This window comes from Mastigoproctus giganteus, chromosome 7 (genome assembly GCF_048544385.1).
Source record: "Mastigoproctus giganteus isolate SK-2022 chromosome 7, ASM4854438v1, whole genome shotgun sequence".
NCBI lineage: Eukaryota > Metazoa > Arthropoda > Arachnida > Uropygi > Thelyphonidae > Mastigoproctus > Mastigoproctus giganteus.
The window spans coordinates 98,622,905-98,647,296 of record NC_143581.1 but is presented as its reverse complement, the minus strand read 5'-3'; the positions used below and the strand labels follow the sequence as shown (position 1 = coordinate 98,647,296).

General features: G+C 37.8%; 1 protein-coding gene across 1 annotated transcript in view; it reads right to left on the bottom strand.

The window, feature by feature from the left end:
- The window catches only part of Agps (alkyldihydroxyacetonephosphate synthase), a 467,281-nt gene extending 444,152 nt beyond the window's left edge, over positions 1-23,129 (bottom strand). Inside the window, exon 1 of the mRNA XM_090377792.1 lies at positions 22,696-23,129. Within this exon, the coding sequence (XP_090233918.1) occupies positions 22,696-22,841 (146 nt within the window). The 5' untranslated portion in view covers positions 22,842-23,129. The remainder of the gene's footprint in view (positions 1-22,695) is intronic.
- Positions 23,130-24,392: the final 1,263 nt, after the last annotated feature.

Here is a 24,392-nt window from a genome sequence, read left to right as displayed (position 1 = left end):
ACTAACAGGGAGTTAAATGATTTTGTAATAACAGAGAGCAAAGTGGAGGAGAAATTGTTGAAGTTAAACATAAAAAAGGCACCTGTGGCAGATGGAATCTATCCAGTTATATTGAAGGAGGCAGCAAGGAAGTAAGCAAACTCTTAGCATAATTATGAGAACATCCTTAGATTCAGGGGAGGTCCCAATGGACTGGAAATGTGCAAATGTATCCGGAATTCACAAAGGGGGTGCAAAACGGTAACACAAATAATTACAGACCAATTAGTTTGACTTCTGTTCCAGGGAAAAAATGTAGTCACTGATTAAAGAAGTGATGCAGAATCACGTAGACAAGGCTGCAGTAATAGTTCAGACACAGCATGGGCTTATTAAGGGGAAGTCTTGTCTGACCAATTTGATTAGATACTATCAAATTGGTATATTGGATATTTCATTTTATTTGGTCAACGGGTCGCATTCAGTTTTCATAGGGGTGGTCATAATTCAATGATGATCATTCAGTGTGTGTGTGTGTATATATATATATATATACACACACACACATATACATACGTATGTATATAAATTCAAAGTATAAGGCTAAATCACAGTTACCATGTAGTACTAAAAGTGATGACAGTCATCAACACTTAGTACTGCCTGGTAACACAAAGGGTCGACCATTTCTCTGTGTGATGTAAATGCCACTCCCACACCACCCAATTACTTAAGGTGGTTAACTCCAATATACTAGGTACAATGTTTTTGATTTACACATGGGGATATATACCCAGGTTTAGCAACAATCTCAACATTTTGAAGGTAAAGTGGAGGATCAAAATTCATCCTACTTGACTCTAAACATAAGACCTGAATATGAGCTGAAACAGCGTTTTAGATTTCCAAGTGGCAGTGCTAGCTGTCATAGATGGAAAAATGTTTGCCAAAAACCTCATGGAAAAATGTTTGCCAAAAACCTCAACAGCCATGATCCCAAAGCATATTCTCATCATTCCCAGTTCACAGAAATAAAAATAAAGTACAATATAATTTTTCTGGAGAAACTCAATGCTTGAAATCTCATTACTTACTCTTGATTTAGTTTTAAGTTTACTTCAGAACTTTATGTATCTACTTACGATACGTTTTTTAAATAAAAACATTATAATAATATTACAACTAATTGTAATATTATTATGATTTATACAATATTATTATATTTTATTATTATGTAATAAAGTAGTTATAATTTATATTTAATTTATAATTAATTATAAATTAAACTTAATTAATTAAAATTATATATAAAGACAAGGCACCTGAGGTGATCTGATTGAGGGCTTTGAATAGATTGAACAAAATTAAGGGCTTTGAATAGATTGAATAAGCTAAATAATGCTGAAAGTCATTCTTCCTCTGGCTCGGACCCCCCCCCCCCCAACCAGGAGGAGACAAATAAACTACTCAGGATTACTACTCAGAAATTTACCTTCAGTCAGCATGTGGTTGAGTGCTGGAATAAATTTCCATCTGTTGTTGTGGAATTGGGTAGTTTGAATAAATTAAAGGAAGAACTAGGCAAATTATTGGAGTGGATGGACAGTTTGTGATGGATTTTTTTTTTTTTTTAATTGATGCTTTATAAGCTTGCTTTAGGAGCTTAGAGGGGAACAGTCATTCTGTATGTTATCAGACACTCAGTCTATAACACTGATGGATTCAATATCTTTCTATTTTAGAAGATTTAGGAGAAGTCCAGTTGGCCTGCCTCCTTAAAATCCACTCATGCACACCTTCTCGATGGTAAGTCCTGTTATATCACTTTGGTAGCAACAGAAGTGTAGTGGTTCTCTTCAAGAAGCCTTGTCAGCATGAAGAGGAAAATACCAAACCCTGCAGCACATGACAACACAACGAAACAAATGGCCCTGAGTCACTAGCGGCTTTCACTCTCCCTCTTATGGCAGTGAGAGGATCAGAGTGGAAGTAGGTGCTAAGAATCTCTAGGTATGACCAGGCTGTCAAGCACGGAAACTGAACTTGGCCTATTACAATGAAAGTTCGCTCATCGATGAAGATAGGATATTAGAACTAGAAAAGGAACTGGAATGTTATCAGCTTGGCTGAAACAAGAAGAAATTAATCACTTATAAGTTTATCAAGTGGAAATACACTGTACACCAATAGAAACAGTGAAAAGAGCAAAGGTGGAGTTAGCTTTCCGTTCCATAAAGATATAAAAAACAATATTTTGGAATTCAAACAAACATCACAAAGGGTATCAAGATTACTACTCAGAAATTCTAAGAGGTACAAACTAAAGGTATGATATATACACCAACATCAAGCTATTATGATGAAGAAGTTGAAGAAATGTACACAGAAATTGAGAGACTTATAGATAAACAGAAAACTCACTACACCATTATTATGAGGGACTTCAGTGCTAAAGTTGGAAACAGACAAAACAGCGCAGAAACGGAAACTATAGAACATTTTAGAATTGGCGAAAGAAATGAAAGAGGTGAAAGACTTGTGGAATTTTCAGAATCTCGAGAGACATCAGTAATGAACACTTTTTTTCAAGAAAAGAGTAAACAGAAAGTGGACATGAAAGAGCCAAAATGGATTAACAACTAATGAAATCGACTTCAACCTCACTAACAGAAGCTACAGTGTGAACGATGTTACCATCCTGAACAAGGTAAATGTTGTAAGTGATCACAGAATAGAAAGATGATATAGATTTTGGAATATATGTAAGAAAAGAAAGGAAAAAACTGAATCGAACAAATAATATAAAGGTTTTTGAGATAAGAGAAGAGGAGAAAAAGCAGGATGTACAGCAACTTAACAAGTTTGAGTTGAAGAAATGTGCACTGAAATTGAAAGCCTTATAAATGAACAGAAAACTCACAACATTATTATGGGGGGACTTCAGTGCTAAGGTTGGAAAGAGACAGAACAGTGCAGAAAGGGAAACTATAGGAAATTTTGGAATTGGCGAAAGATATGAAATGAAAGACTTGTAGAATTTGCAGAATCTTAATGCATGTCAGTAATGAACACTTTTTTCAAGAAAAGGGTAAAGAGAAAATGAACATGGAAGAGCCAAAATGGATTAACAGCTAATGAAATTAACTTCATCCTCACTAACAGAAGCTATAGTGTGAACGAGGTTACCATCCTGAACAAGGTAAATGTTACAAGTGATCACAGAATCGTAAGGTACACACTTGATATCGATTAGTATTAGCATTAGTAGGAATATGATGCAAGAAAGCAAGCTTATGCGGCATCAGCAAAAAAAATTAAAAATTTTAAAATACGCTCCCATTTCACCCCTCCATTCATTCCATTCCTTCCAGCTCAGCCTTAAATTTATTTAGGCTATCAACTTCCACAAAAGAGGATGGAAGTCTGTTCCACCAACCAACCACCCACTGGTTAACGGCAAACTTCCGCACATCTATCCTACTTCTGTCTTTCCTCAATTTGAATTTATGCCCTCTCAAATGATTATTCTGAGCAAGAGGAAGAATTCCATCAGGACTGAGCCTGCACAAACCATTCAAGGCTTTATACACCTCAATCAGATCACCTCGCAGATGCCTAGTCTCCAGACACCGTAATTTGCAAAATTTAAGCCTTTCTTCGTAAGAGCAACCCTTTGTTCCATTCACTAAGCTTGTTGCCCTTCTCTGTACTTGTACCAACAACTCTACATCCTTCTTAAAATGAGGCCTCCACACCTGTATACAGTACTCAAGGTGTGGCCTGATCATTGCCTTATATAAGGGGATAATCATCTCCTTATCCCTGCTAGAAAAATTCCTGTATATCATTGACAAAAAACCATGAGCTACTCTTGCAGACCGGCTGCACTGCTCAGAAAACGTCATATCTGCCTGCACAATAAACCCCAGGTCCTTTTCGTTCTCTACCACTGTCAGTGTAGTAACACAAGAGTTGATACGTCACTCTGGGGTTGCTGCTTCCCATATGTAGTACCTTACATTTGTCAATGTTAAACTTCATTTGCCACCTCTCAGCCCATCTACTCAACTTTTCTAGATCCTGTTGCAGCAGTGCACTGTCATTATTGTCCTTAACAACCCTGCCAACCTTCGTATATCGTCTGCAAACGTGGACATTAAGCTTGATATACCATCATCAATATCATTTATAAATACAGAAAACAACAATGGACAGAATACTGAACCCTGAGGGACTCCACTAATAACATTAGTCCACGATGAGAGTGTCCATTGATTACTACTCTGTCTTCTCCCACTCAACGATCCCTTTATCCATAGCAGCAATTTGCCTCCAATGCCACACTGCTCCAATTTGTGAAGCAGTCTTCCATGTGTAAATAGTCTTCCATTCATAAATAAATTTGATAAATTTGAGGTATTGCTCAAAGCATCAAAGGTGGATATTGTTGGGATATCAGAGACGTGGTGTCACACATATATAAGTAATGCAGAACTGGAATTTGAGGAGTACATCTACAGAAAGGATAGAAAGGGACGAGGGGTTACACTATTAGTTAAGAAACACATAAAATCCAAGGAAGTGAAGCCAGTCGACATCGCTGGACAGTGCAGTGTCAAGTCAGTTTGGTGTGACATAAGCAGTCGGAGATCAAAATTGAGAGTAGGAGTGTGCTATAGGCCTAATGACTCTGATGAGTATAATAAGAAACTGTACAGGGAAATAGAGTGGGCCAGTAAATCAGAGAGCCTTATAATGGGGGATTTTAATTTCCCAGATATTGACTGGAATTTGTGGATTGGTCACTAACACACTCGCAAGGCTTTTGTGGATTTATTGGATGATTGTTTTCTAAATCAGCATGTTCGGGAGTCAACTAGAGGGAGCAATACTCCTGATTTAATTATCAGTAGTGGTTCTTCATGCATTAAGATACAGGAACCACTAGATGGCAGTGATCACAGTGTGCTGAAGTGGGATTTACTCAAGGAGGTAACTACCATCAGGGGTAAAGGGAAGGGTTATTGCTTTTGTAAAGGCGACAACGATGGTCTCAGACAGTATTTAAATTCTGTACAGTGGGACCAACTGATGATGTTACCAACAGCAAACTCAAAATGGGAAGCATTCAAAGAACTTATCATGGAAGCTACTAGGCTTTACATACCAACTAAGAAATATTGTTAAAGGTTCAGGCCTAAATGGATGTCAGATGAACTAATGAAACATATGGCAGAGAAGAAAAATGCATGGGATACATATAAATTAACATGTGACACAGAAGCCTATGATAGATACAAGTTGATCTGTAACCAAGTTACAAAGGAGGTTAGGCAGGCGAAGGCAGATTACGAGAAATCTTTGGCAAGGGAGGCAAAGAAAAACAGCAAGGAGTTCTTTACTTATGAAAACTCTAGAAGGAAGGGGATGAAACAGATTGGTCCACTTGATATCAATGGTTCAATTGTTGATGATCCTGCTCAGGTAGTTAACAAACAAAATCAATATTTTGCATCTACATTCACACATGAGGAGTTATTCAGGAAGGGGAATGCCATAGATGAAGTAAACACTGGCAGTGAGCTAGATGATCTTGTAATAATTGAGAGAAAAGTGGAGGAGAAATTGTTGAAGATAAATACAAGAAAGGCACCTGGGGTGGATGGATCTATCCAGTTATATTAAAGGAGGCAGCAAAGGAAGTAAGCAATCCATTAGCCATAATTATGAGAGCTTCCTTGGACTCAGGGTAGGTATCCACAGACTGGAGATGTGCAAATGTAACCCCAATTCACAAAGGAGGATCAAAGGCTGACACAAGTTTTTTTTTTTTTTTTATGAAAACCCCAAACACGAAAGGTATCAAAACCTATAGTACTTAGTACAGTGCATGGGTTAAAGGAGAAGTATGGGGGGGGGGGGATGCCGGAAACTTTGCTCTAGAGACTAAACATGGGTTTGACCACTTCAAGCCTCCAATAAGCAAAGTGGTGGTATTTCACCGGTTGATGAAAGTCATCTACCACCTAAAGTAATTATAGACCTGTGAATTTAATTTCTGTTCCAGAAAAATTAATGGAAGCAATGGTTAAAGAAGCACTGCAGGATCATCTTGACAAGAATTCAGTTATAGCTCAGACACAGCATTGTTTTGTTAAGGGAAGGTCTTGCCTGACCAATTTGATTGGATACTATGATGTGGTCACAAAAGAACTGGATGCAGGGAATAACTTTGATATTATATATTTTGATCTTAGAAAGGCTTTTGATACTGTTGCGCATGGAAGACTGCTGCACAAATTGGAGCAGTGTGGCATTGGTGGCAAATTGTTGCTATGGATAAAGGGATGGTTGAGTGGCAGAAGACAGAGAGTGGTAATTAATGGACACCGATCATCGTGGACTAATGTTATTAGTGGAGTCCCTCAGGGTTCAATGTTGGGTCCATTGTTGTTTTCTGTATTTATAAATAATATTGATGATGGTATATCAAGCTTAATGTCCAAGTTTGCAGACGATACAAAGGTTGGCACGGTTGTTAAGAACGCTACTGACACTATGCTGTGCAACAAGATCTGAAAAGGTTGGCAGATGGGCTGAGAGGTGGCAAATGAAGTTTAACATTGACAAATGTAAAGTACTACATATGGGAGACAGCAACCCCAGAGCAACGTATCAACTCTGTGGTACTACACTGACAATGGTAGAGAACGAAAAGGACCTGTGGGTAATTGTGCAGGCAGATGTGAAGTTCTCTGAGCAGTGCAGACGGGCTGCAAGAGTAGCTCATGGTGTCTTATCAATGATATACAGGAATTTTTCTAGCAGGGATAGGGAGGTGATTATTCCCTTGTATAAGGCAATGGTCAGGCCACACGTTGAGTACTGTATACAGGTCTGGAGGCCTCATTTCAAGAAAGCTGAAGAGCTGCTGGAACGAGTACAGAGAAGGGCAACAAGGGTAGTGAACGGAACGAAGGGTTGCTCTTACGAAGAAAGGCTTAAGTTTTGCAAATTACAGTGTCTGGAGACTAGGCACCATCGAGGTGATCTGATAGAGGTGTACAAAGCCTTGAATGGTTTGAGCATGCTCAATGCTGATGGGATACTGCCTCTTGCGCAGAATAATCACCTGAGAGGGCATAAATTCAAATTGAGGAAAGAGAGATGTGCCAAAATTTGCCTTCAGCCAGCAAGTAGTTGATTGGTGGAACAGACTTCCATCCCTTGTTGTGGAAGTTGATAGCCTGAATAAATTTAAGTCTCAGCTGGACAAGTATTTCAAACGAACGGAGGGGTAAAGTGGAAGGGTTTTTTTTTTTTTTTTTGGCTTATGCTGCATAAGCTTGCTTTCTTGCATCATATGCCTCTACTAATGCTAATGTGCAACAGTATCAAAAGCCTTTCTACGATCCAAATATATGATATCAAAGTTATTCCCTGCATCCAGTTCCTTTGTGACCATATCATAGTATCCAATCAAACTGGTCAGGCAAGACTTTCCCTTAACAAAACCATGTCGTTTCCGAGCTATAACTGAAGTCTGGTCTAGATGATCCTGCAGTGCTTCTTTAACCAGTGCCTCCATTAATTTTCCTGGAACAGAAGTTAAACTAACAGGTCTATAATTACATTGTTGCCCTTTGATCCTCCTTTGTGAATTGGGGGTCACATTTGCAAATCTCCAGTCCATGGATACCTCCCCTGAGTCCAAAGAAGCTTTCATAATTATGGCTAAGGGTTTGCTTACTTCCTTTGCTGCCTCCTTTAATATAACTGGATAGATCCCGTCCACCCCGGGTGACTTTTTTATGTTTATCTTCAACAATTTCTCCTCCACTTTCCTCAGTTATTACAAAATCATCCAGCTCACTGCCAGAGTTTAACTCACCTCTGGCATTCCCCTCCCTGAATAACTCCTCATAGGTGAATGTAGATGCAAAATACTCATTTAGTTTGTTAGCCACCTGATCAGGATCATCAATTTCCAGTGGACCAATCTGATTCATGCCTCTTCTTCTAGAGTGTACATAGTTAAAGAAATCTTTGTTGTTTTTCTTTGCTTACATCCTCTGCCAAGGATTTCTCATAATCTGCCTTTGCCTGCCTAATCTCCTTTGTGACTTGGTTACAGACCAGCCTATATCTATTATAGGTTTCTATGTCACCCATTAATTTATATGTATCCAATGCATTTTTCTTCTCTGCCATATGTCTCATTAGTTCATCTGACATCCATTTAGGCCTAAACCTTGAACAATATTTCTTAGTTGGTATGTAAAGCCTAGTAGCTTTCCATTTTGAATTTGCTGTTGGTAACCTCATCAGTTGGTTCCACCATATAGAATTTAAATACTGTCTGAGACCACCGTAGTCACCTTTACGAAAGCAAAAACCCTTCCCTTTACCAATGATGGTAGTTACCTCTTTGAGTAAATCCCACTTCAGCACACTGTGTTCACTGCCACCTAGTGGTTCCTTTATGTGCAGATTCATAATGCACGAAGAATCACTACTGATAATCAGATCAAGAGTATTACTCCCTCTATTTGCCTGCCGAACATGCTGATGTAGAAAACAATCATCCAATAAATCCACAAAAGCCTTTCTAGTGTGTGAGTGACCAACGCACAAATTCCAGTCAATATCTGGAAATTAAAATCCCCCATTATAAGACTCTGATTTACTGGCCCACTCTATTTCCCTGTACAGTTCCTTATTATACTCATCAGAGTCCTTAGGCTTATAACACACTCCTACTCTCAATTTTGATCTCCCAATGCTTATGTCACACCAAACTGACTCGACACTGTCCAGCGATGTCAACTGGCTTCACTTCCTTGGATTTTATGTGTTTCTTAACTAATAGTGTAACCCCTCCTATCTTGTCTATCCTTCCTATACACATTGTACTCCCCAAATTCCAGTTCTGCCTTCCTTATATCTGTGTGACACCACGTCTCTGATATCCCAAAAATATCTGCCTTTGATGTTCTAAGCAATACCTCAAATTCATCAAAATTATTTACCAAACTCTAAGCAAGCATTGGTGTACATGCAAGTATACTTGCACCTGTTCCTATTCTTAGCTACCCTAACACAACCCACATGTTTACTTGTACCGCAATGACTCACAGCAGTCTCTGAAATACGCTGCATCTTGTTTTCCAGGCTGCTGGTCATTCCAATAGAAGCAGTGCAAGAATCACTTTCACCTCTGCCAATGGCTACTGTTAATCTATTAGTCCTTGTATCCCCCCAAGCTAGCAGTTTTCCAATCCACCTAACACTGCCTCGTTTGCATCAGCAAATATTCTTGCACCCTTTCTATTTAAGTGTATCCCATCCCTGTAGAAGCAGTCTCTCCTGTTAACAAGTACAGACCAGGCTGAAAAAAATCTACCCCTTGAGCCTTGCACAATCCTTCCAGGGCCGAATTAATCGACAAGGCTCTCATCATATACTCCCTCCTATTGTGTCTGAGCAGAATTGTAGACACTTTCAAATTCAACCCTAATTCACGGTTTTTTTCAACAGTGACCTGTACTTTTTAAGTACTTCTGCCGGTCTGCTACTCTTAATATTATTAGTGTCAGTGTGTACAACAATATCACTCTTTGTGCCCTTAAAAGATGATATCTGCTCTACAACGTCATTAACCTTTGCCCCTGGCAGATATACCCTGGTCCTGTTCCACCTATCCTTTTTATATAGCATGTTCCCCATTTCCCTAACAATAGAGTCACCAACAACTACTAGTTCCTGTGGGACCATCGCTTTCTGCCTTGGGTGTTGCCGCTGTATTGTGTGATGATCAAGTGCAAGGTCTGGCATTGATGTGAGCAGCTGAGAGCTTGATGGGCCTCTCAATTTCGATCCTTCGAGGGCATCCACTCTGTCCTTCAATCTCTCATATAGGCCCATAACAATGCTGAGTTGTCGCTTCATTTCCTTACACTCCTTACATCGTGTGCACATAAAGACATCCCTCTTGGCAATATCATGTCCCGTACCTGATTGCACCACAAACATCAAGCAAGCAGTGCATTTTAAAAGGCTGTGATTCAGAGGGCAACTCCCCCCCCTCAGTTCTCCCCTGAGCCACATCACTCCATTTAGCTTGAGCCTTTTGCTTTGCTGCTCTGGTCTGAGTCATGATTCCAATTCAATTTCAATAAAAAATTTCAATTTCAGTACCAAATTATAACCCTAAACTTGTATCCCAATATATAGATATATAATGTTATATATCTATAATATATATAGACATATAACACTATATATCTATATATATCTTTTAAGTATCAAGTATTATCTTTGAGTTTCTTTATATAACTTCCGTAATCAAAATTATGTATTAATTAATTATGTTATGTTCGTAAAATCTAAGTCATTATATGTATTTAATTAAAAGTACAATTTAATTGACAATAAAGTTCAACAAGATTAATAAATTTACTGATTAACTGATAATATTATATGCTATACTATACTAAGCTAATGCTATCTAGTTCGGAATATAACGTTGTATCGGATAACAATGGCTGCAAGTTACGAACGGCAAATCTACGGACATTTAAATATTAATTAACTTCCAAAATCTCGCTGTCTGAATTCAGAATAAATCAAGGATCTTGCCTAGGTCTATAAGCTACTTACAGAAAATAATTTATTATAACAATTGGTCAATAAAGCGGCTAACTATAGCTAAAAAACTTCCAGTTCGCCGGCTCTGCAAATTATAGATGTAAGAAAAGAAAGAAAAAAACTGACTCGAGTAAATAATACAAAGGGAGAACAGGAGAAAAAGAACAGGACAGGAGAAAAAGCAACATGTACTGGAACTTAAGTACAAATTTGAACTTCTGCAGATGGCTCAGGACCAAGATTGACCAAGTTTGCAGACAATATTAAGGTTGGTAGGGTTGTTAAGGACACTAATGAGAGTACGCTGCTGCAACAGGATCTAGAAAAGTTGAGCAGATGGGCAGAAAGGTGGCAAATGAAGTTTAACATTCACAAATGTAAAGTACTACATATGGAAAGCAGCAACCCCAGAGTGATATATCAACTCTGTGGTACTACTCTGACAGTGGTAGAGAACGAAAAGAACCTGGGGGTAATTGTGCAGGCAGATATGAAGTTTTCTAAGCAGTGCCGATGGTCTGCAAGAGTAGCTCATAATGTCTTGTCAATGATATACAGGAATTTTTCTAGCAGGGATAAGGAGGTGATTATCCCTTTATATAAGGCAATGGTCAGGCCACACCTTGAGCACTGTATACAGGTGTGGAGGCCTCATTTTAATAAGGAATGTAGAGCTGTTGGGGCGAGTACAGAGAAGGGCAACAAGATTAGTGAATGGAACAAAGGGTTGCCCTTTGTTCTGAATCATTTTCCTAATGCCGATTTCAAAAATGAGTTTTGCTTGTTTCCATCATGTCAGTACAAGAGAAATTTTGATTTTTCACAAATTTTTATTTATTTTGGCAAAATTTGTGCACTGATATAACAAAATGCTATTTTTATCAGACATTAATATTTAAACACGCGTTGAAAACCCTATTAAAATGTAGCAGTGTGGTAAAAGGTGCACTAAACACTCATTTTAAAAACTGATCTACGATGGGTCAAATTTTAATTTCTTTGATTTTCTTGCAGATCCTACTTTATTTTCCTTCTTCAACATCCAACAATAGTCAGCCATCATGCTGACATTCCTCATACTTCCTAGATTTTATGAGAAGTAGTTCATGTGGGAGTATAAAAATGTGCCTTGACAGTCATGTCGCAGCCCAGTTTCTTGAAACCTGCCAACACATTTTCAACTATATTCTTATAGTCTGGATCCTTGATGTTCTCTAAGAAGTTCTCAACAACAGACCTGAAGTTAATCCATGCCTGTTTTTTTTTACTTTTATTCATAGTTCCCTCAAAATCTCATTCCCTCATCAGTTTCTGAAATTGAAGTACAATAAAAATACCTTGTTTTAGCTTCTCTTGGGTGATCAATGAGAATTTTTTTGTATAGCTAGATTGCTGTCCAAGTAACATGCCTATCACTTTAAATTCAGCACAGACCAAAACTGACCAACCGTGTTTTTCATACTTAATATTTGTCAACAACTTCTTCAAATTCTCATATGTTTCTTTCAAATGCACAGAGTGTGCGACTAGAAATGATCCATATTTATTTCCATCATGGAGCAACACATCTTTGAGACTCCCCTTTGATGAGTCAATAAAAAATCTCCACTGTGTACACTTGTAACAAATTCCTAAATAGTTCATTAAGTCTCAATAGTTCATATTACTGCAAAAAACCATAGAATCGTTCCCAGAAAAGTAAGAGACTAGTTCTTGTTCTCTGGTCTGTACCATGAGAAAAACATGCCATGTGCTAAAAGATTTTTTGATTTAAGTCTAAAACCAAGGAGTTCTGCAGATTCCTTTCATATATTTAAATCCCTTATCAGATCTTTGACTCAGATTATGCTGTGAAATTGATGTTGAATTGATGAAATATGTTTTAAAAACAACATTTTAGAATTCAAAAGTACATCATCAAGGGTGTCAAGACTAATACTCAAGATTTCTAAGAGGTACAAGCTAAAGATTATAATGATTTATGCACCAACATCGAGCCATGATGATGAAGAGGTTGAAGAAATGTACACCGAAATTGAGAGTCTTCTAGATGAGCTGAAAACCCACTACAATATTATTATGGGGGACTTCAATGCTAAGGTTGGAAAAAGGCAAAACAGTGCAGAAAGAGGAACTATAGGAAATTTTGAAATTGGTGAAAGAAATAAAAGAGATGAAAGACTTGTGGAATTTGCAGAACCTCAAGGACTGTCAGTAATGAACACTTTTTTCAAGAAAAGGGTGAACAGAAAGTGGACATGGATGAGTCCAAATGGATTAACAACCAATGAAATCGACTTCATCCTCACTAACAGAAGATATATTGTGAATGATGCTACAGTCCTGAATAAGGTAAATGTTGGAAGTGATCACAAAATGGTAAGATGTATACTTGATATAGATGTAGGAAAGGAAAGGAAAAAACTGACTCGAGTAATTAATACAAAGGTCTTTGAGATAACAGAGGAGGAGAAAAAGCAGTATGTACTGGAACTTAAGAACAAGTTTGAGTTTCTGCAGACTGCTCAGGACCAAGATATCGACGAGGAATATTACAACAGGAGAGATTGCTTCTACAGGGATGGGATACACTTAAATAGAAAGGGTGCAAGAATATTTGCTGATGCTATCGAGGCAGTGTTAGGTGGGTCGGAAAACTGCTAGCTTGGGGGGAGACAAAGACCAATACATCGACAGTAGCCACTGGCAGAGGTGAAAGAGATTCTTGCACTGCTTCTATTAGAATGAGCAGAAGCCTGAAAAACAAGATGCATGGTATTTCAGAGACGGCTGGGAGCCATTGCGGTACAAGTAAACACATGGTATTGTGTTAGGGTAGCTAAGAATAGAAATAGGTGCAGGTATACTTGCGTGTACACCAATGCTAGGAGTTTAGTAAATAAATTTGATGAATTTGAGGTATTGCTCAAAACATCGAAGGCAGATATTGTTCGGATATCAGAGACATGGTGTCACACAGATATAAGGGATGCAGAACTGCAATTTGGGGAGTACAGCGTCTACAGAAAGGATAGACAGGATAGGAAGGGGGGAGGGGTTATGCTATTAGTTAAGAAACACATAAAAACCAAGGAAGTGAAGCCAGTCGACATCGCTGGACAGTGCAGTGTTGAGTCAGTTTGGTGTAACATAAACATTGGGAGATCAAAATTGAGAGTAGGAGTGTGCTATAGGCCTAATGACTCTGATGAGTATAATAAGGAACTGTACAGGGAAATAGAGTGGGCCAGTAAATCAGAGAGTCTTATAATGGGAGATTTTAATTTCCCAGATATTGACTGGAACTTGGGGGCTGGTTACTCACACACTAGCAGGGCTTTTGTGGATTTATCGGATGATTGTTTTCTACATCAGCATGTTCGGGAGGCAACTAGAGGGAGTAATACTCTTGATTTGATTATCAGCAGTGATTCTTCGAGCATTAAGAATCTGCACATAAATGAACCACTAGGTGGCAGTGATCACAGTGTGCTGAAGTAGGATTTACTCAAAGAGGTAACTACCATTAGGGGTAAAGGGAAGGGTTATTGCTTCCGTAAAGGCGACTACGATGGACTGAGACAGTATTTAAATTCTATACAGTGGGACCAACTGATGATGTTACCAACACCAAATTCAAAATGGGAAGCATTCAAAGAACTTATCTTGGAAGCTACTAGGCTTTACATACCAACTAAGAAATATTGTTCAAGGTTTAGGCCAAAATGGATGTCAGATGAACTAATGAGGCATATGGCAGAGAAGAAAAATGCATGGGATACTTACAAATTAACACATGACACAGAAGCCTATGATAGATACAAGTTGATATGCAACCAAGTTACAAAGGAGGTTAGGCAGGCGAAGGCAGATTACGAGAAATCCTTGGCAAGGGATGCAAAGAAAAACAGCAAAGAGATCTTTACTTATGTAATCTCTAAAAGGAAGGGGATGAATCAGATTGATCCACTTGATATTGATGGTTCAACTGTTGATGATCATGCTCAGGTAGCTAGCAAACTAAATGAATATTTTGCATCGACATTCACACATGAGGAGTTATTCAGCGAGGGGAATGCCAGAGGTGTATTCAACTCTAGCAGTAAGCTACAGAATCTTGAAATAACTGGGAGTAAAGTGGAGGAGAAACTGTTGAAGATAAACACAAGAAAGGCACCTGGGGTGGATGGGATCTATCCAGTTATATTAAAGAAGGCAGCAAAGGAAGTAAGCAAACCCTTAGCCATAATTATGAGAGCTTCCTTGGACTCAGGGGAGGTACCCATAGACTGGAAATGTGCAAATGTGACCCCAATTCACAAAGGAGGATCAAAGGCTGACACAAGTAATTATAGACCTGTGAGCTTAACTTCTGTTCCAGGAAAATTAATGGAGGCACTGGTTAAAGAAGCACTGCAGGATCATTTAGACAAGACTTCAGTTATAGCTCAGACACAGCATGGTTTTCTTAAGGGGAAGTCTTGCCTGACCAACTTGATTGGATACTATGATGCAGTCACAAAAGAACTGGATGCAGGGAATAACTTTGATATTATATACTTGGATCTTAGAAAGGCTTTTGATACTGTTGCACATGGAAGACTGCTACACAAATTGGAGCAGTGTGACATTGGAGGCAAATTGCTGCTATGGATAACGGGGTGGTTGAGGGGGAGAAGACAGAGAGTGGTAATCAATGGATACTGCTCATCGTGGACTGATGTTATTAGTGGAGTCCCTCAGGGCTCAGTGTTGGGTCCATTATTGTTTTCTGTATTTATAAATGATATTGATGATGGTATATCGGACTTAATGTCCAAGTTTGCAGACGATACAAAGGTTGGCAGGGTTGTCAAGGACACTACTGACACTATGCTGCTACAACAGGATCTGGAAAGGTTGAGCAGATGGGCTGAGAGGTGGCAAATGAAGTTTAACATTGACAAATGTAAAGTACTAAACATGGGAAACAGCAACCGCAGAGCAACGTATCAACTCTGGGGTACTACACTGACAGTGGTAGAGAATGAAAGGGACTTAGGGGGTGGTTGTGCAGGCAGATATGAAGTTCTCTGAGCAGTGCAGACGGGCTATATCATTGACAATACTCATGGAGTATTGTCAATGATATACAGGAATTTTTTCAGCAGGGATAAGGAGGTGATTATTCCATTGTATAAGGCAATGGTCAGGCCACACCTAGAGTACTGTATACAGGTCTGGAGGCCTCATTTCAAGAAGGATGTAGAGATGCTGGAACGAGTACAGAGAAGGGCAACAAGATTAGTGAATGGAACAAAGGGGGTGCTCTTATGAAGAAAGGCTTAAGTTTTGCAAATTACAGTGTCTGGAGACTAGGCACCAGCGAGGTGATCTGATAGAGGTGTATAAAGCCTTGAATGGTTTAAGCATGCTCAATGCTGATGGGATTCTTCCTCTAGCTCAGAAAAATCACCTGAGAGGGCATAAATTCAAATTGAGGAAAGACAGATGTAGGATAGACGTGCGGAAATTTGCCTTTAGCCAGCGGGTGGTTGGTTGGTGGAACAGACTTCCATCCCTTGTAGTGGAGGTTGATAGCCTAAATAAGTTTAAGGCTCAGCTGGACAGGTATTTTGAACGAACAGAGGGTTGAAGTGGAAGTGGTTTTTTTTTTTTTTTTTTGGCTGATGCTGCATAAGCTTGCTTTCTTGCATCAAATGCCTCTACTAATGCTAATGCTAAAACTTTCTAAAAGTGATAAAGCCCAAAAAACCTATATGTAAAAAGAAATCCAAAGAAGAAAAAATTAGTCAAGAAACACTTGTCATGATGAACCGAAGACGACAAATGAAGAGCAAGAAAAACACTGACAGGGAGAAAATTGAGTATACTGTATTATGCAAAGCCATTAGAAAGACTCAGAGAGGACATAAGAAGATTTAACACAAGAAAAGTAGAACAAGCATTAAGGGAAAACAAAGGATTTAAATCAGCAGCCATGAGCAGTATACAGAAAGAGCAGTATACTTAAATACAGAAAGACAAATGATACTGAAACTGAAGAATAGAGATGGTATACTTATAAACAGCAGAGAAGGCATAATTCAAATAGCACAAGACTACTATAGAGAATTATACAAGGAGCGAGGGAATAATACCAGCAGTGGGGAAGATGGATTACAAAGTAGCAACACATACGACATACCCAATATTCTTCCTGATGAGGTAGAACATGCATTGAAGAAAATGAAAAATCGGAAAGCCTAGGGGAAGATGAAGTTACTGTAGAGTTGTTAAAATTGGGAGGAAGAGACATAATACAAAAACTGGCAAGGTTCTTCACAAAGTGCATTAGAAAAGGTGTGACGCCTAAGCAGTGGAATAATGCAATCATAGTTTTGCTGCATAAGAAAGGAGATAAATCAGAAACTGGAAATTATAGACCAATTAGCTTGTTATCCCATATCTACAAGTTGTTCACGAGGGTCATTACTAACAGATTAGAAAGAATACTTGATGAGAATCAACCGAAAGAGCAAGCTGGCTTTCGGATAGGATTTTTAATATGGACCACCTTCACGTAATATCACAACTAATGGAGAAAGCAAATGAATATAAAACACCATTATGCCTGGCATTTGTGGATTATGAAAAGGCATTTGACTCCATACAGCATAAGGCAATGTTTCGGGCACTGGAAAGACAAGGCATAGATACACCATATATTATGATTTTGAAGAAAATATATGAGAGTGCTACCTCCTTTATCAGACTAGACAAAGACAGTAGCAAATTTAAAATCGAGAAAGGAGTTCGACAAGGAGACACAATATCTCCGAAGTTGTTTACTGCTGCCCTTGAGGAAGCTTTCAGAAGATTAGACTGGTCGCAGAAAGGAGTCAATGTGAACGGAGAGTACCTAAACCATTTATGATTTGCAGATGACATTGTGGTTATAAGCCACGATCCCAAAGAATTAGAGGAAAATCTTAATCAGTTATGCACAGTTAGAAAGGATTTTGGACTAAAGATGAATATGGCTAAAACAAAAGTAATGATGAACAAGTATGCTACGGAAAGGGAAATAATGATTGAAGAAGCAGTAATTGAAACGGTGGAGTCATATACTTATCTGGGACAAGTTATTAGCTGTAATAATGATAAATGGCTGGAAGTCAAGAGAAGAATAAATTTTGGATGGATAGCATTCATGAAATATAGTCACATACTGAAGAGCAATATCCCAGTTTGTCTGAAACATAAAATAATGAATCAATGTATACTCCCCACCATGACTTATGGAAGTGAAACTTGGGCACTCACCAAAAGAATGGAAGAGAAGCTGAGAACTACACAGCGAAGAATGGAACGAATTATATTGGCAATCAGACTGTTAGATAAGAAGAGAAACACATGGATTACGCAGCAAACTCAAGTAAAGGACATTCTTATCAAAACTAAAGAACTAAAATGGTCTTGGGCAGGACACATAGCTCGAAGACATGACAGATGGACTAAGAAAATAACAGAATGTTACCCAAGAGAAGCTAGAAGAAAACCTGGAAGACAAAGGTGGAGATGGATAGATGAAATTCATGAGTTTTTGGGTAGTAAATGGATGGCTAGTGCTCAAAACAGAAGGAACTGGAAAGTTGCTGGAGAGGCCTTCATCCTGCAGCGGATTGAAAATGGATGATGATGATGATGCTGTGAAAACAGTAGATAGGTAGTCTCTATTGCTACATTCTCCAATATAATTGGAAGGCATGGAATTGACAGGTTATCTCCATGTGAGACTGGTCTAATAGCAGATGAAATATTAGTATACACGATGCCCATCTTACTCTTTGCATCACAACCCTCAACATTAACTAAGCAAAAGTAACACACATCAAAATGGTTTTTAGGCTCCTGCCAAAACGTGGGAATTGCAAATCGCATAGCCTTCTTTTTTACCATTTTTCCACAATCTCAATTCTTCAACACAGGTTTTGCCAAAACTTTACATGAGCCCACTGTTTATCTTGGTCCTCAGTTTCACTCCAAAATAAGAACACTATATAAATTTTTACAAATTCTGTAATACCTTGTTTTTTCTCGAGGACTACATAACTTCCACAAATATAACAAAATAAGTTCAAATCGTTCAAACACTCGCGTAAAGATATTTTACTCACTTTTAAGCACAACTTTGACATGAAAATCTCAAAAATAATGTGAGCTCACCTTGATAAACACTGTTGTATAAAGTTCTCAAAGTCAAGAAACAAAAGACTGAAGGCTACCTTGCCAACGTGGGAAGATTTGGTTTACAAAGTCCCACCATTTACTCCTAACTTAATACATTCAATAATACAACTTAAGTGATGGTGAAAAAATAGTACTTGATAGAAAAAAAATAACATTTCTGAAATCAGCATAAAAAACAAGAGTTACATTGAAAACAATGAATGACTTTTAAATTTGATCTTCTTTTAATTTTCTTTACTTGATAAATTTATTGAAGATTTATCAAAACAGAGCACTGGTGATAAACTGAACTATGCATTTATTTATTAAGAACATAAGAGCTGGTCAACAAAATGAAACTTTTTTTTTCATCAAAGATAAAAATATACTTTTCTAAACCAGTTTTGTGCACTGTTTTCAAATATGTTGTAGCACATGTAGTTTTCTAAATACAACTGCTGACCTCAAAGAAGCCAGCAGTTTTATTAGGTGCTGATAATATCAATACCAACTGCTGATAATATAGTTCAAATTGATTAAGAAAATTTCATTACAAAACACATGAAACCAGTTACAATTATATTTTTTTATTGCTTTTACAGCTTAAATCCAACACACTTTATGCACATAAATAATATAGTAAAATAATAATATAGTATAATATAGTAAATAATATATAGTAAAAACGTTGTGTGAATGATTTCCTTTGGTACACTTTGGAATGTCCTCTTTGGTTTGTTTATTCATAATATTCTTTATTAGAGGAATTTCTTCTGAAATTAGCAGATAATTTTCAAAAGAAAATGATTTAGATGATTCCAGCTGCAGCATGACAACATATGTTCATTTTGGAAACCTTGGTATCAAGGACTTTTGGAAAAGAAATCTAAATGCAAATGTAAAAAATTAAGTTTGAGTGACAAACAGCATCCAATGTTCCTGCTAATTTTTAATTGCCTGTGTATTAAAAAATTTTGAGTTGTGCAACTTTTTTCCATGACAAAAACTTCCGTATACTAAATTGAGTGTACGTAAAACTGTAAACTTGAAATTATTTTGTGTTAATATAGTTATCTGCACAGCTACTATTGTATTTGCATGTTTTAACAGAAAATATGACTGTTGCCAACAGACATTACTCAAAAGTCTCTATATAGAGTGCTGAAAGTCTTGAGCAGCAATAATAAAGCACACAGCCAAGTTGGGCCTCTCACTGCCAGTTTCATGTAGTCAATTTCATTTTTTAAATGGACAACCATGTTTCTTTTATAATTATAATTTTTTTGTCATTAATTTTTTTGTGTGCAGTTCAATTTCCTATGTGTGCACACACACGTGCAGCTAAGAAGGGACCATTGAGAGCATCCCATTTCTCAATATATCAAGAAGTTTCTGAACTCCATCTTTGTATGTGGGAGACTTAGTTATCCAAAAGGTTTCCAAAAAGCCACTTAAAAGCATGTCACACTATTAGTAATACATTTAGGCATTTTTCAGCTTGTTTGTTAATTGGTTTTTAGGAGCATCAGCAACTAAAGGCCATATTGCTCCGGGGATATGCGGTGGTCATTCCCTGACCTTTCCGCATCCTCCATATTTAGTGGTCACAGGCTCGAACCCTGGTCTAATCAAGAAGCGTGTGCTATGCACTGCTGCTCCTGCCCAACTGGCTACTGAGGCACCCGCATTTTTCAGCGCCTTCATCCTGCAGTAGCTCTCTGATTTAAGGTCCCACAAAGATTCCCTCTTTCACTTTCACGGACTGACCTTTGAAATTCCTCTGGAATTCATCTCACCCATTGCTTTTATGAAACTCTTCATTTGGACAAGTTTAATGGATAGGAAAATTTTCATTGGATCCACTAATAAAATGTACTTCACACTACTCATTCGTGGCTCATGTGCTTCTTTGAAACCAGTGACATCTGATGTAATGGTTTGCAGTAGTTTCTGGTCCCCAACAGGCATAGGAAACAAGAATATTTTGTGAACTCTCCCTGCATGTCCATTAACACACCAATGATTTTGAGGTTTCCACATATATTCCATTAATCAGTGCTGTATTGAATTGATTCCAGTATTGTCGCCATATATGTTTCTTTTAATTGAACAGTACGGATGGATGGATGGCTTTAAGTGCCCATTATGGAAGAGAACAAAAAAAAGAAACTCCTTTTCAGTCTGAAAAGGAGTTGATGAAGAGCTGCCATTGAGATGTAATGTATACTTGACAATTTTTTTTAAAAACTTCATTGATATCATGGCAAGAAGCAGAGCAGACCATTTACTGTAAAAAATGTTGCCAAAAACTGGTTTCATTTTTGACAGCGAGTCACTGCCGTTCTTAACAGTGTTTCTGTTTCAGTCTCGAGGAAAGAAGTTTAGTTTTTATTAATGGAGGAGACTAGATATCTAATGAGTAAATCTTGGGTAAACAGCTCTGGTTCCAAAGTCTCTTGGGGGTGTACTCAGGTTCAGCTAAAGTTCTCAGGTCCCCACCAATTACACCTTCATCACATTCCATAGATCTAAAGAATCTGATGAATGCCAGAAAATGGAATTGGAATACTGTCATCTTGTAAATGTGGTCTTATCACTGAATCCAGGTTTGGATAAAAAATCTTGCTTATTCTTTGATGATAATCCAGTTACATTCACATTAAAAGACTGCCTTCGTGGTCTTCTGACCTCCCCCAACCATATCAGGGATATGGCAAACACTGATTTTCCCTTTTGTTCAACCAGTCATGCAATTCAATCAAGTGGTACAAGTAATGTGGAACCCACAGCCTTTTTATTATTATTATTATTATTAGCCATATAGTGCAAGGAAGCCTGAAGCTTATGCTGCACCAGCTAAAAAAAAAGTTACCCTGAGAGAGAGAAGGAGTCAGAAGTAGAAGGGAATTACCAAGAAAGAGAAGAATGATATCCAGCTCAGGAACCTGGGTGTGCCAAGCCCATTCTAACCAGATGTGAGACCGTGGAGATATTTACTCTGGTCACCTAGAGGATATGTCTAATAGGTAGCACCTGTGAAACATCAGTTCAACTCTATAAGTCATCTAGAGGATAGCCAAAGTACAACTGGAAAATTTTCCAAATATCCATTTTGATTGTATGCCATTTAATTCAGTCGGGAAACAGCCACATGCATAGGAGAATTTGTTCAGGTGATTTTTAAATTTTCAAGGATGATGATGATGTGTTTCAGTAGTTCAGATCTTACCTGAAACAATTTATAATAAAATAACTGAAGTACAAAATAACAAGAATACAGTCATATTTACACAATTATAAATGTAAATGTATAAAAAATAAAAATAAATCAGTAATAATTATATCCATGTAGGTTGGATAAGTAGGCATGCAAGCAGCATAATCAGTGAATAACCTAATTGGTCCTATCACAAAAAGTAAACATGCTAGAGGAAAATTTTTGCTTGGTTTTTTTCTTAAGGTTATCATGAATATCAATAAATCGTCATCGGTTTAATTTTTTTTATTTAATTTCTACAGTACATCTTTTTTTTTTTTTTTTGAAGGTCTGACCGATACCATGATGGAAGGTTTGCTACTCGTGTCACCAAAGGATTTTGCCAGGGATTGCCGATTTTCAGTCCATCTGAATGATCCATGTGAGAGAATAGAAACAGTATTTCCTCTAATATGCTTCCCACAGCATGACGACTTCGTACAAATCCATTTTATTTGTATAGCATATATTTGTGTCCTACTTAGCTGATATATTATTACTGACTTTTTTGCCTCTACAAAAATAGTGTAAACCAGAAGTAATAATAAATAGTTTTTTTTTTTTTTTTGTCAATGATGAAAATGACTTAATAAAGAACTCACCTTCGTTTTGGAATAGATGCATTGGTTTCTCCTCCTCTTATTTGTGCAGATTCACTTTTAAATACGCCACAATTTTCTACCAAATCTCCCGCCTGAGAACCGGCTAAGTGACGCTTAATTGCGTCCAGACGCTGCTTCCCGGCCATATGGATATAACTCCACGTTAAAAGACTGTTAATTATAATATGGAAGGTAGAGATCAGTAATATTACACAGAACAAGGTGGCGACTGCTTTGTCAGGTTGTGCGAATAGCAATTATTCGTTACTAAGTGTTCGCACATTACTTCCTACTAGGACGTAACGAATACTCGCTGGACGAAATACTCTTACCTACTGGGAAATAACGAATACTGACTGAACAAAATACTCGTCAGATATAATTTTGTCCAAAGAAACATCGTATTTCATTTCATGTTCATATTTAAGTCTTTTTATTTTTATTTTTTTAATAAAAACAACGTTTACTCAAATTCAGTATTAAATTTATACTGTTCACTGCTTTCTGAGAGCCATAAATTATGATTATTTAGGACAGAGAGAGATTTAGGGTTCCTTTAAATCAACGATCCTGAAATCGCTGGGTAAAGATTTCTCCTATTGCTCCCCACCAGGGAAGTAGCCAGAAACTTGGAAGAGAGGTCGAAAAAATGTTTTCATCCTCTTCTAAATTGCAAAAAAATTTGCAACTTTTGCGATAAAAAATTTTGCAAGTATTTCGATACGCATCGTCAGGGGATTGTGAAATTTTAAAAAAATTTTAACTCCCCCAAATTTGCTCACCACTTTTCCTAGGAAGGATCAAAACCATAGAGTTTGAGAACCACTGATTTTCGAAATCATAAATAATAATCGTTTATGGCTCTCAAAAAGCAATAAACAGCATAAATTCAATACTGATTTTCAGTAAAAGTTTGGTTTTATTAAGAAAATAAAAATAAGATTTAAAGATGAACATGAAGCGCAATACATAATTTAACGAAATTTTCTAATGCTTGTGATGATTGGACTGATGCTGTTGATCAAACAACTGTAAACGTTGGTATATAGTCAAGAGCGCTTACAACAGCGACAGTTCTCTGACTTCCTCCTTTCCCTGTATTAGTTATTTTTCATTTAAGATGCAGTTTTCTGTAAAGGCGAATTTACATTTTTCACTTTGTATGTATATCCCGGATGATTCTCTAAAGTAAAAAAGTATAAACTGCATTTCATCAAAACTGAACAGTGAATGAAGCAGATTCCTATTTTTGATTGGCATTTAGGTGCCTCATACCCTAGGAACGCCCCCAGTCTGACCTCCTCGCTTATTTCCTGTGAACTCTCTTCAACAAAAAAAAAAATTTTTTTTTTTTTTTTTACTGTCCTCTGTCAGGAAGCTCAAGCGACCCTGGCAGAGACCAGCCAGAGTATGATGGACAGCCTGGCTCACCTCCCAGTGGTGGTGGTGGCGGACAACATAGGTCCCATTAGGGGCCCTGCAGCTAAGAATCCAGAGAAACAACAGAACCCGACACAATACTATACACATACAACATGCCACACATATGGTCTGCGTGGGTAGCACAGTGGTACCGCCACCGTCCTCCCCACACCGGGTGGAAAAGCCCCGGGTTCGAATCCCGTCGATGACGGGAGGAACTTTAGTGGGCTTTTTTCACTCCGTGGCTGAGTTAGTCGGTCTCAGGCGTAGATAGC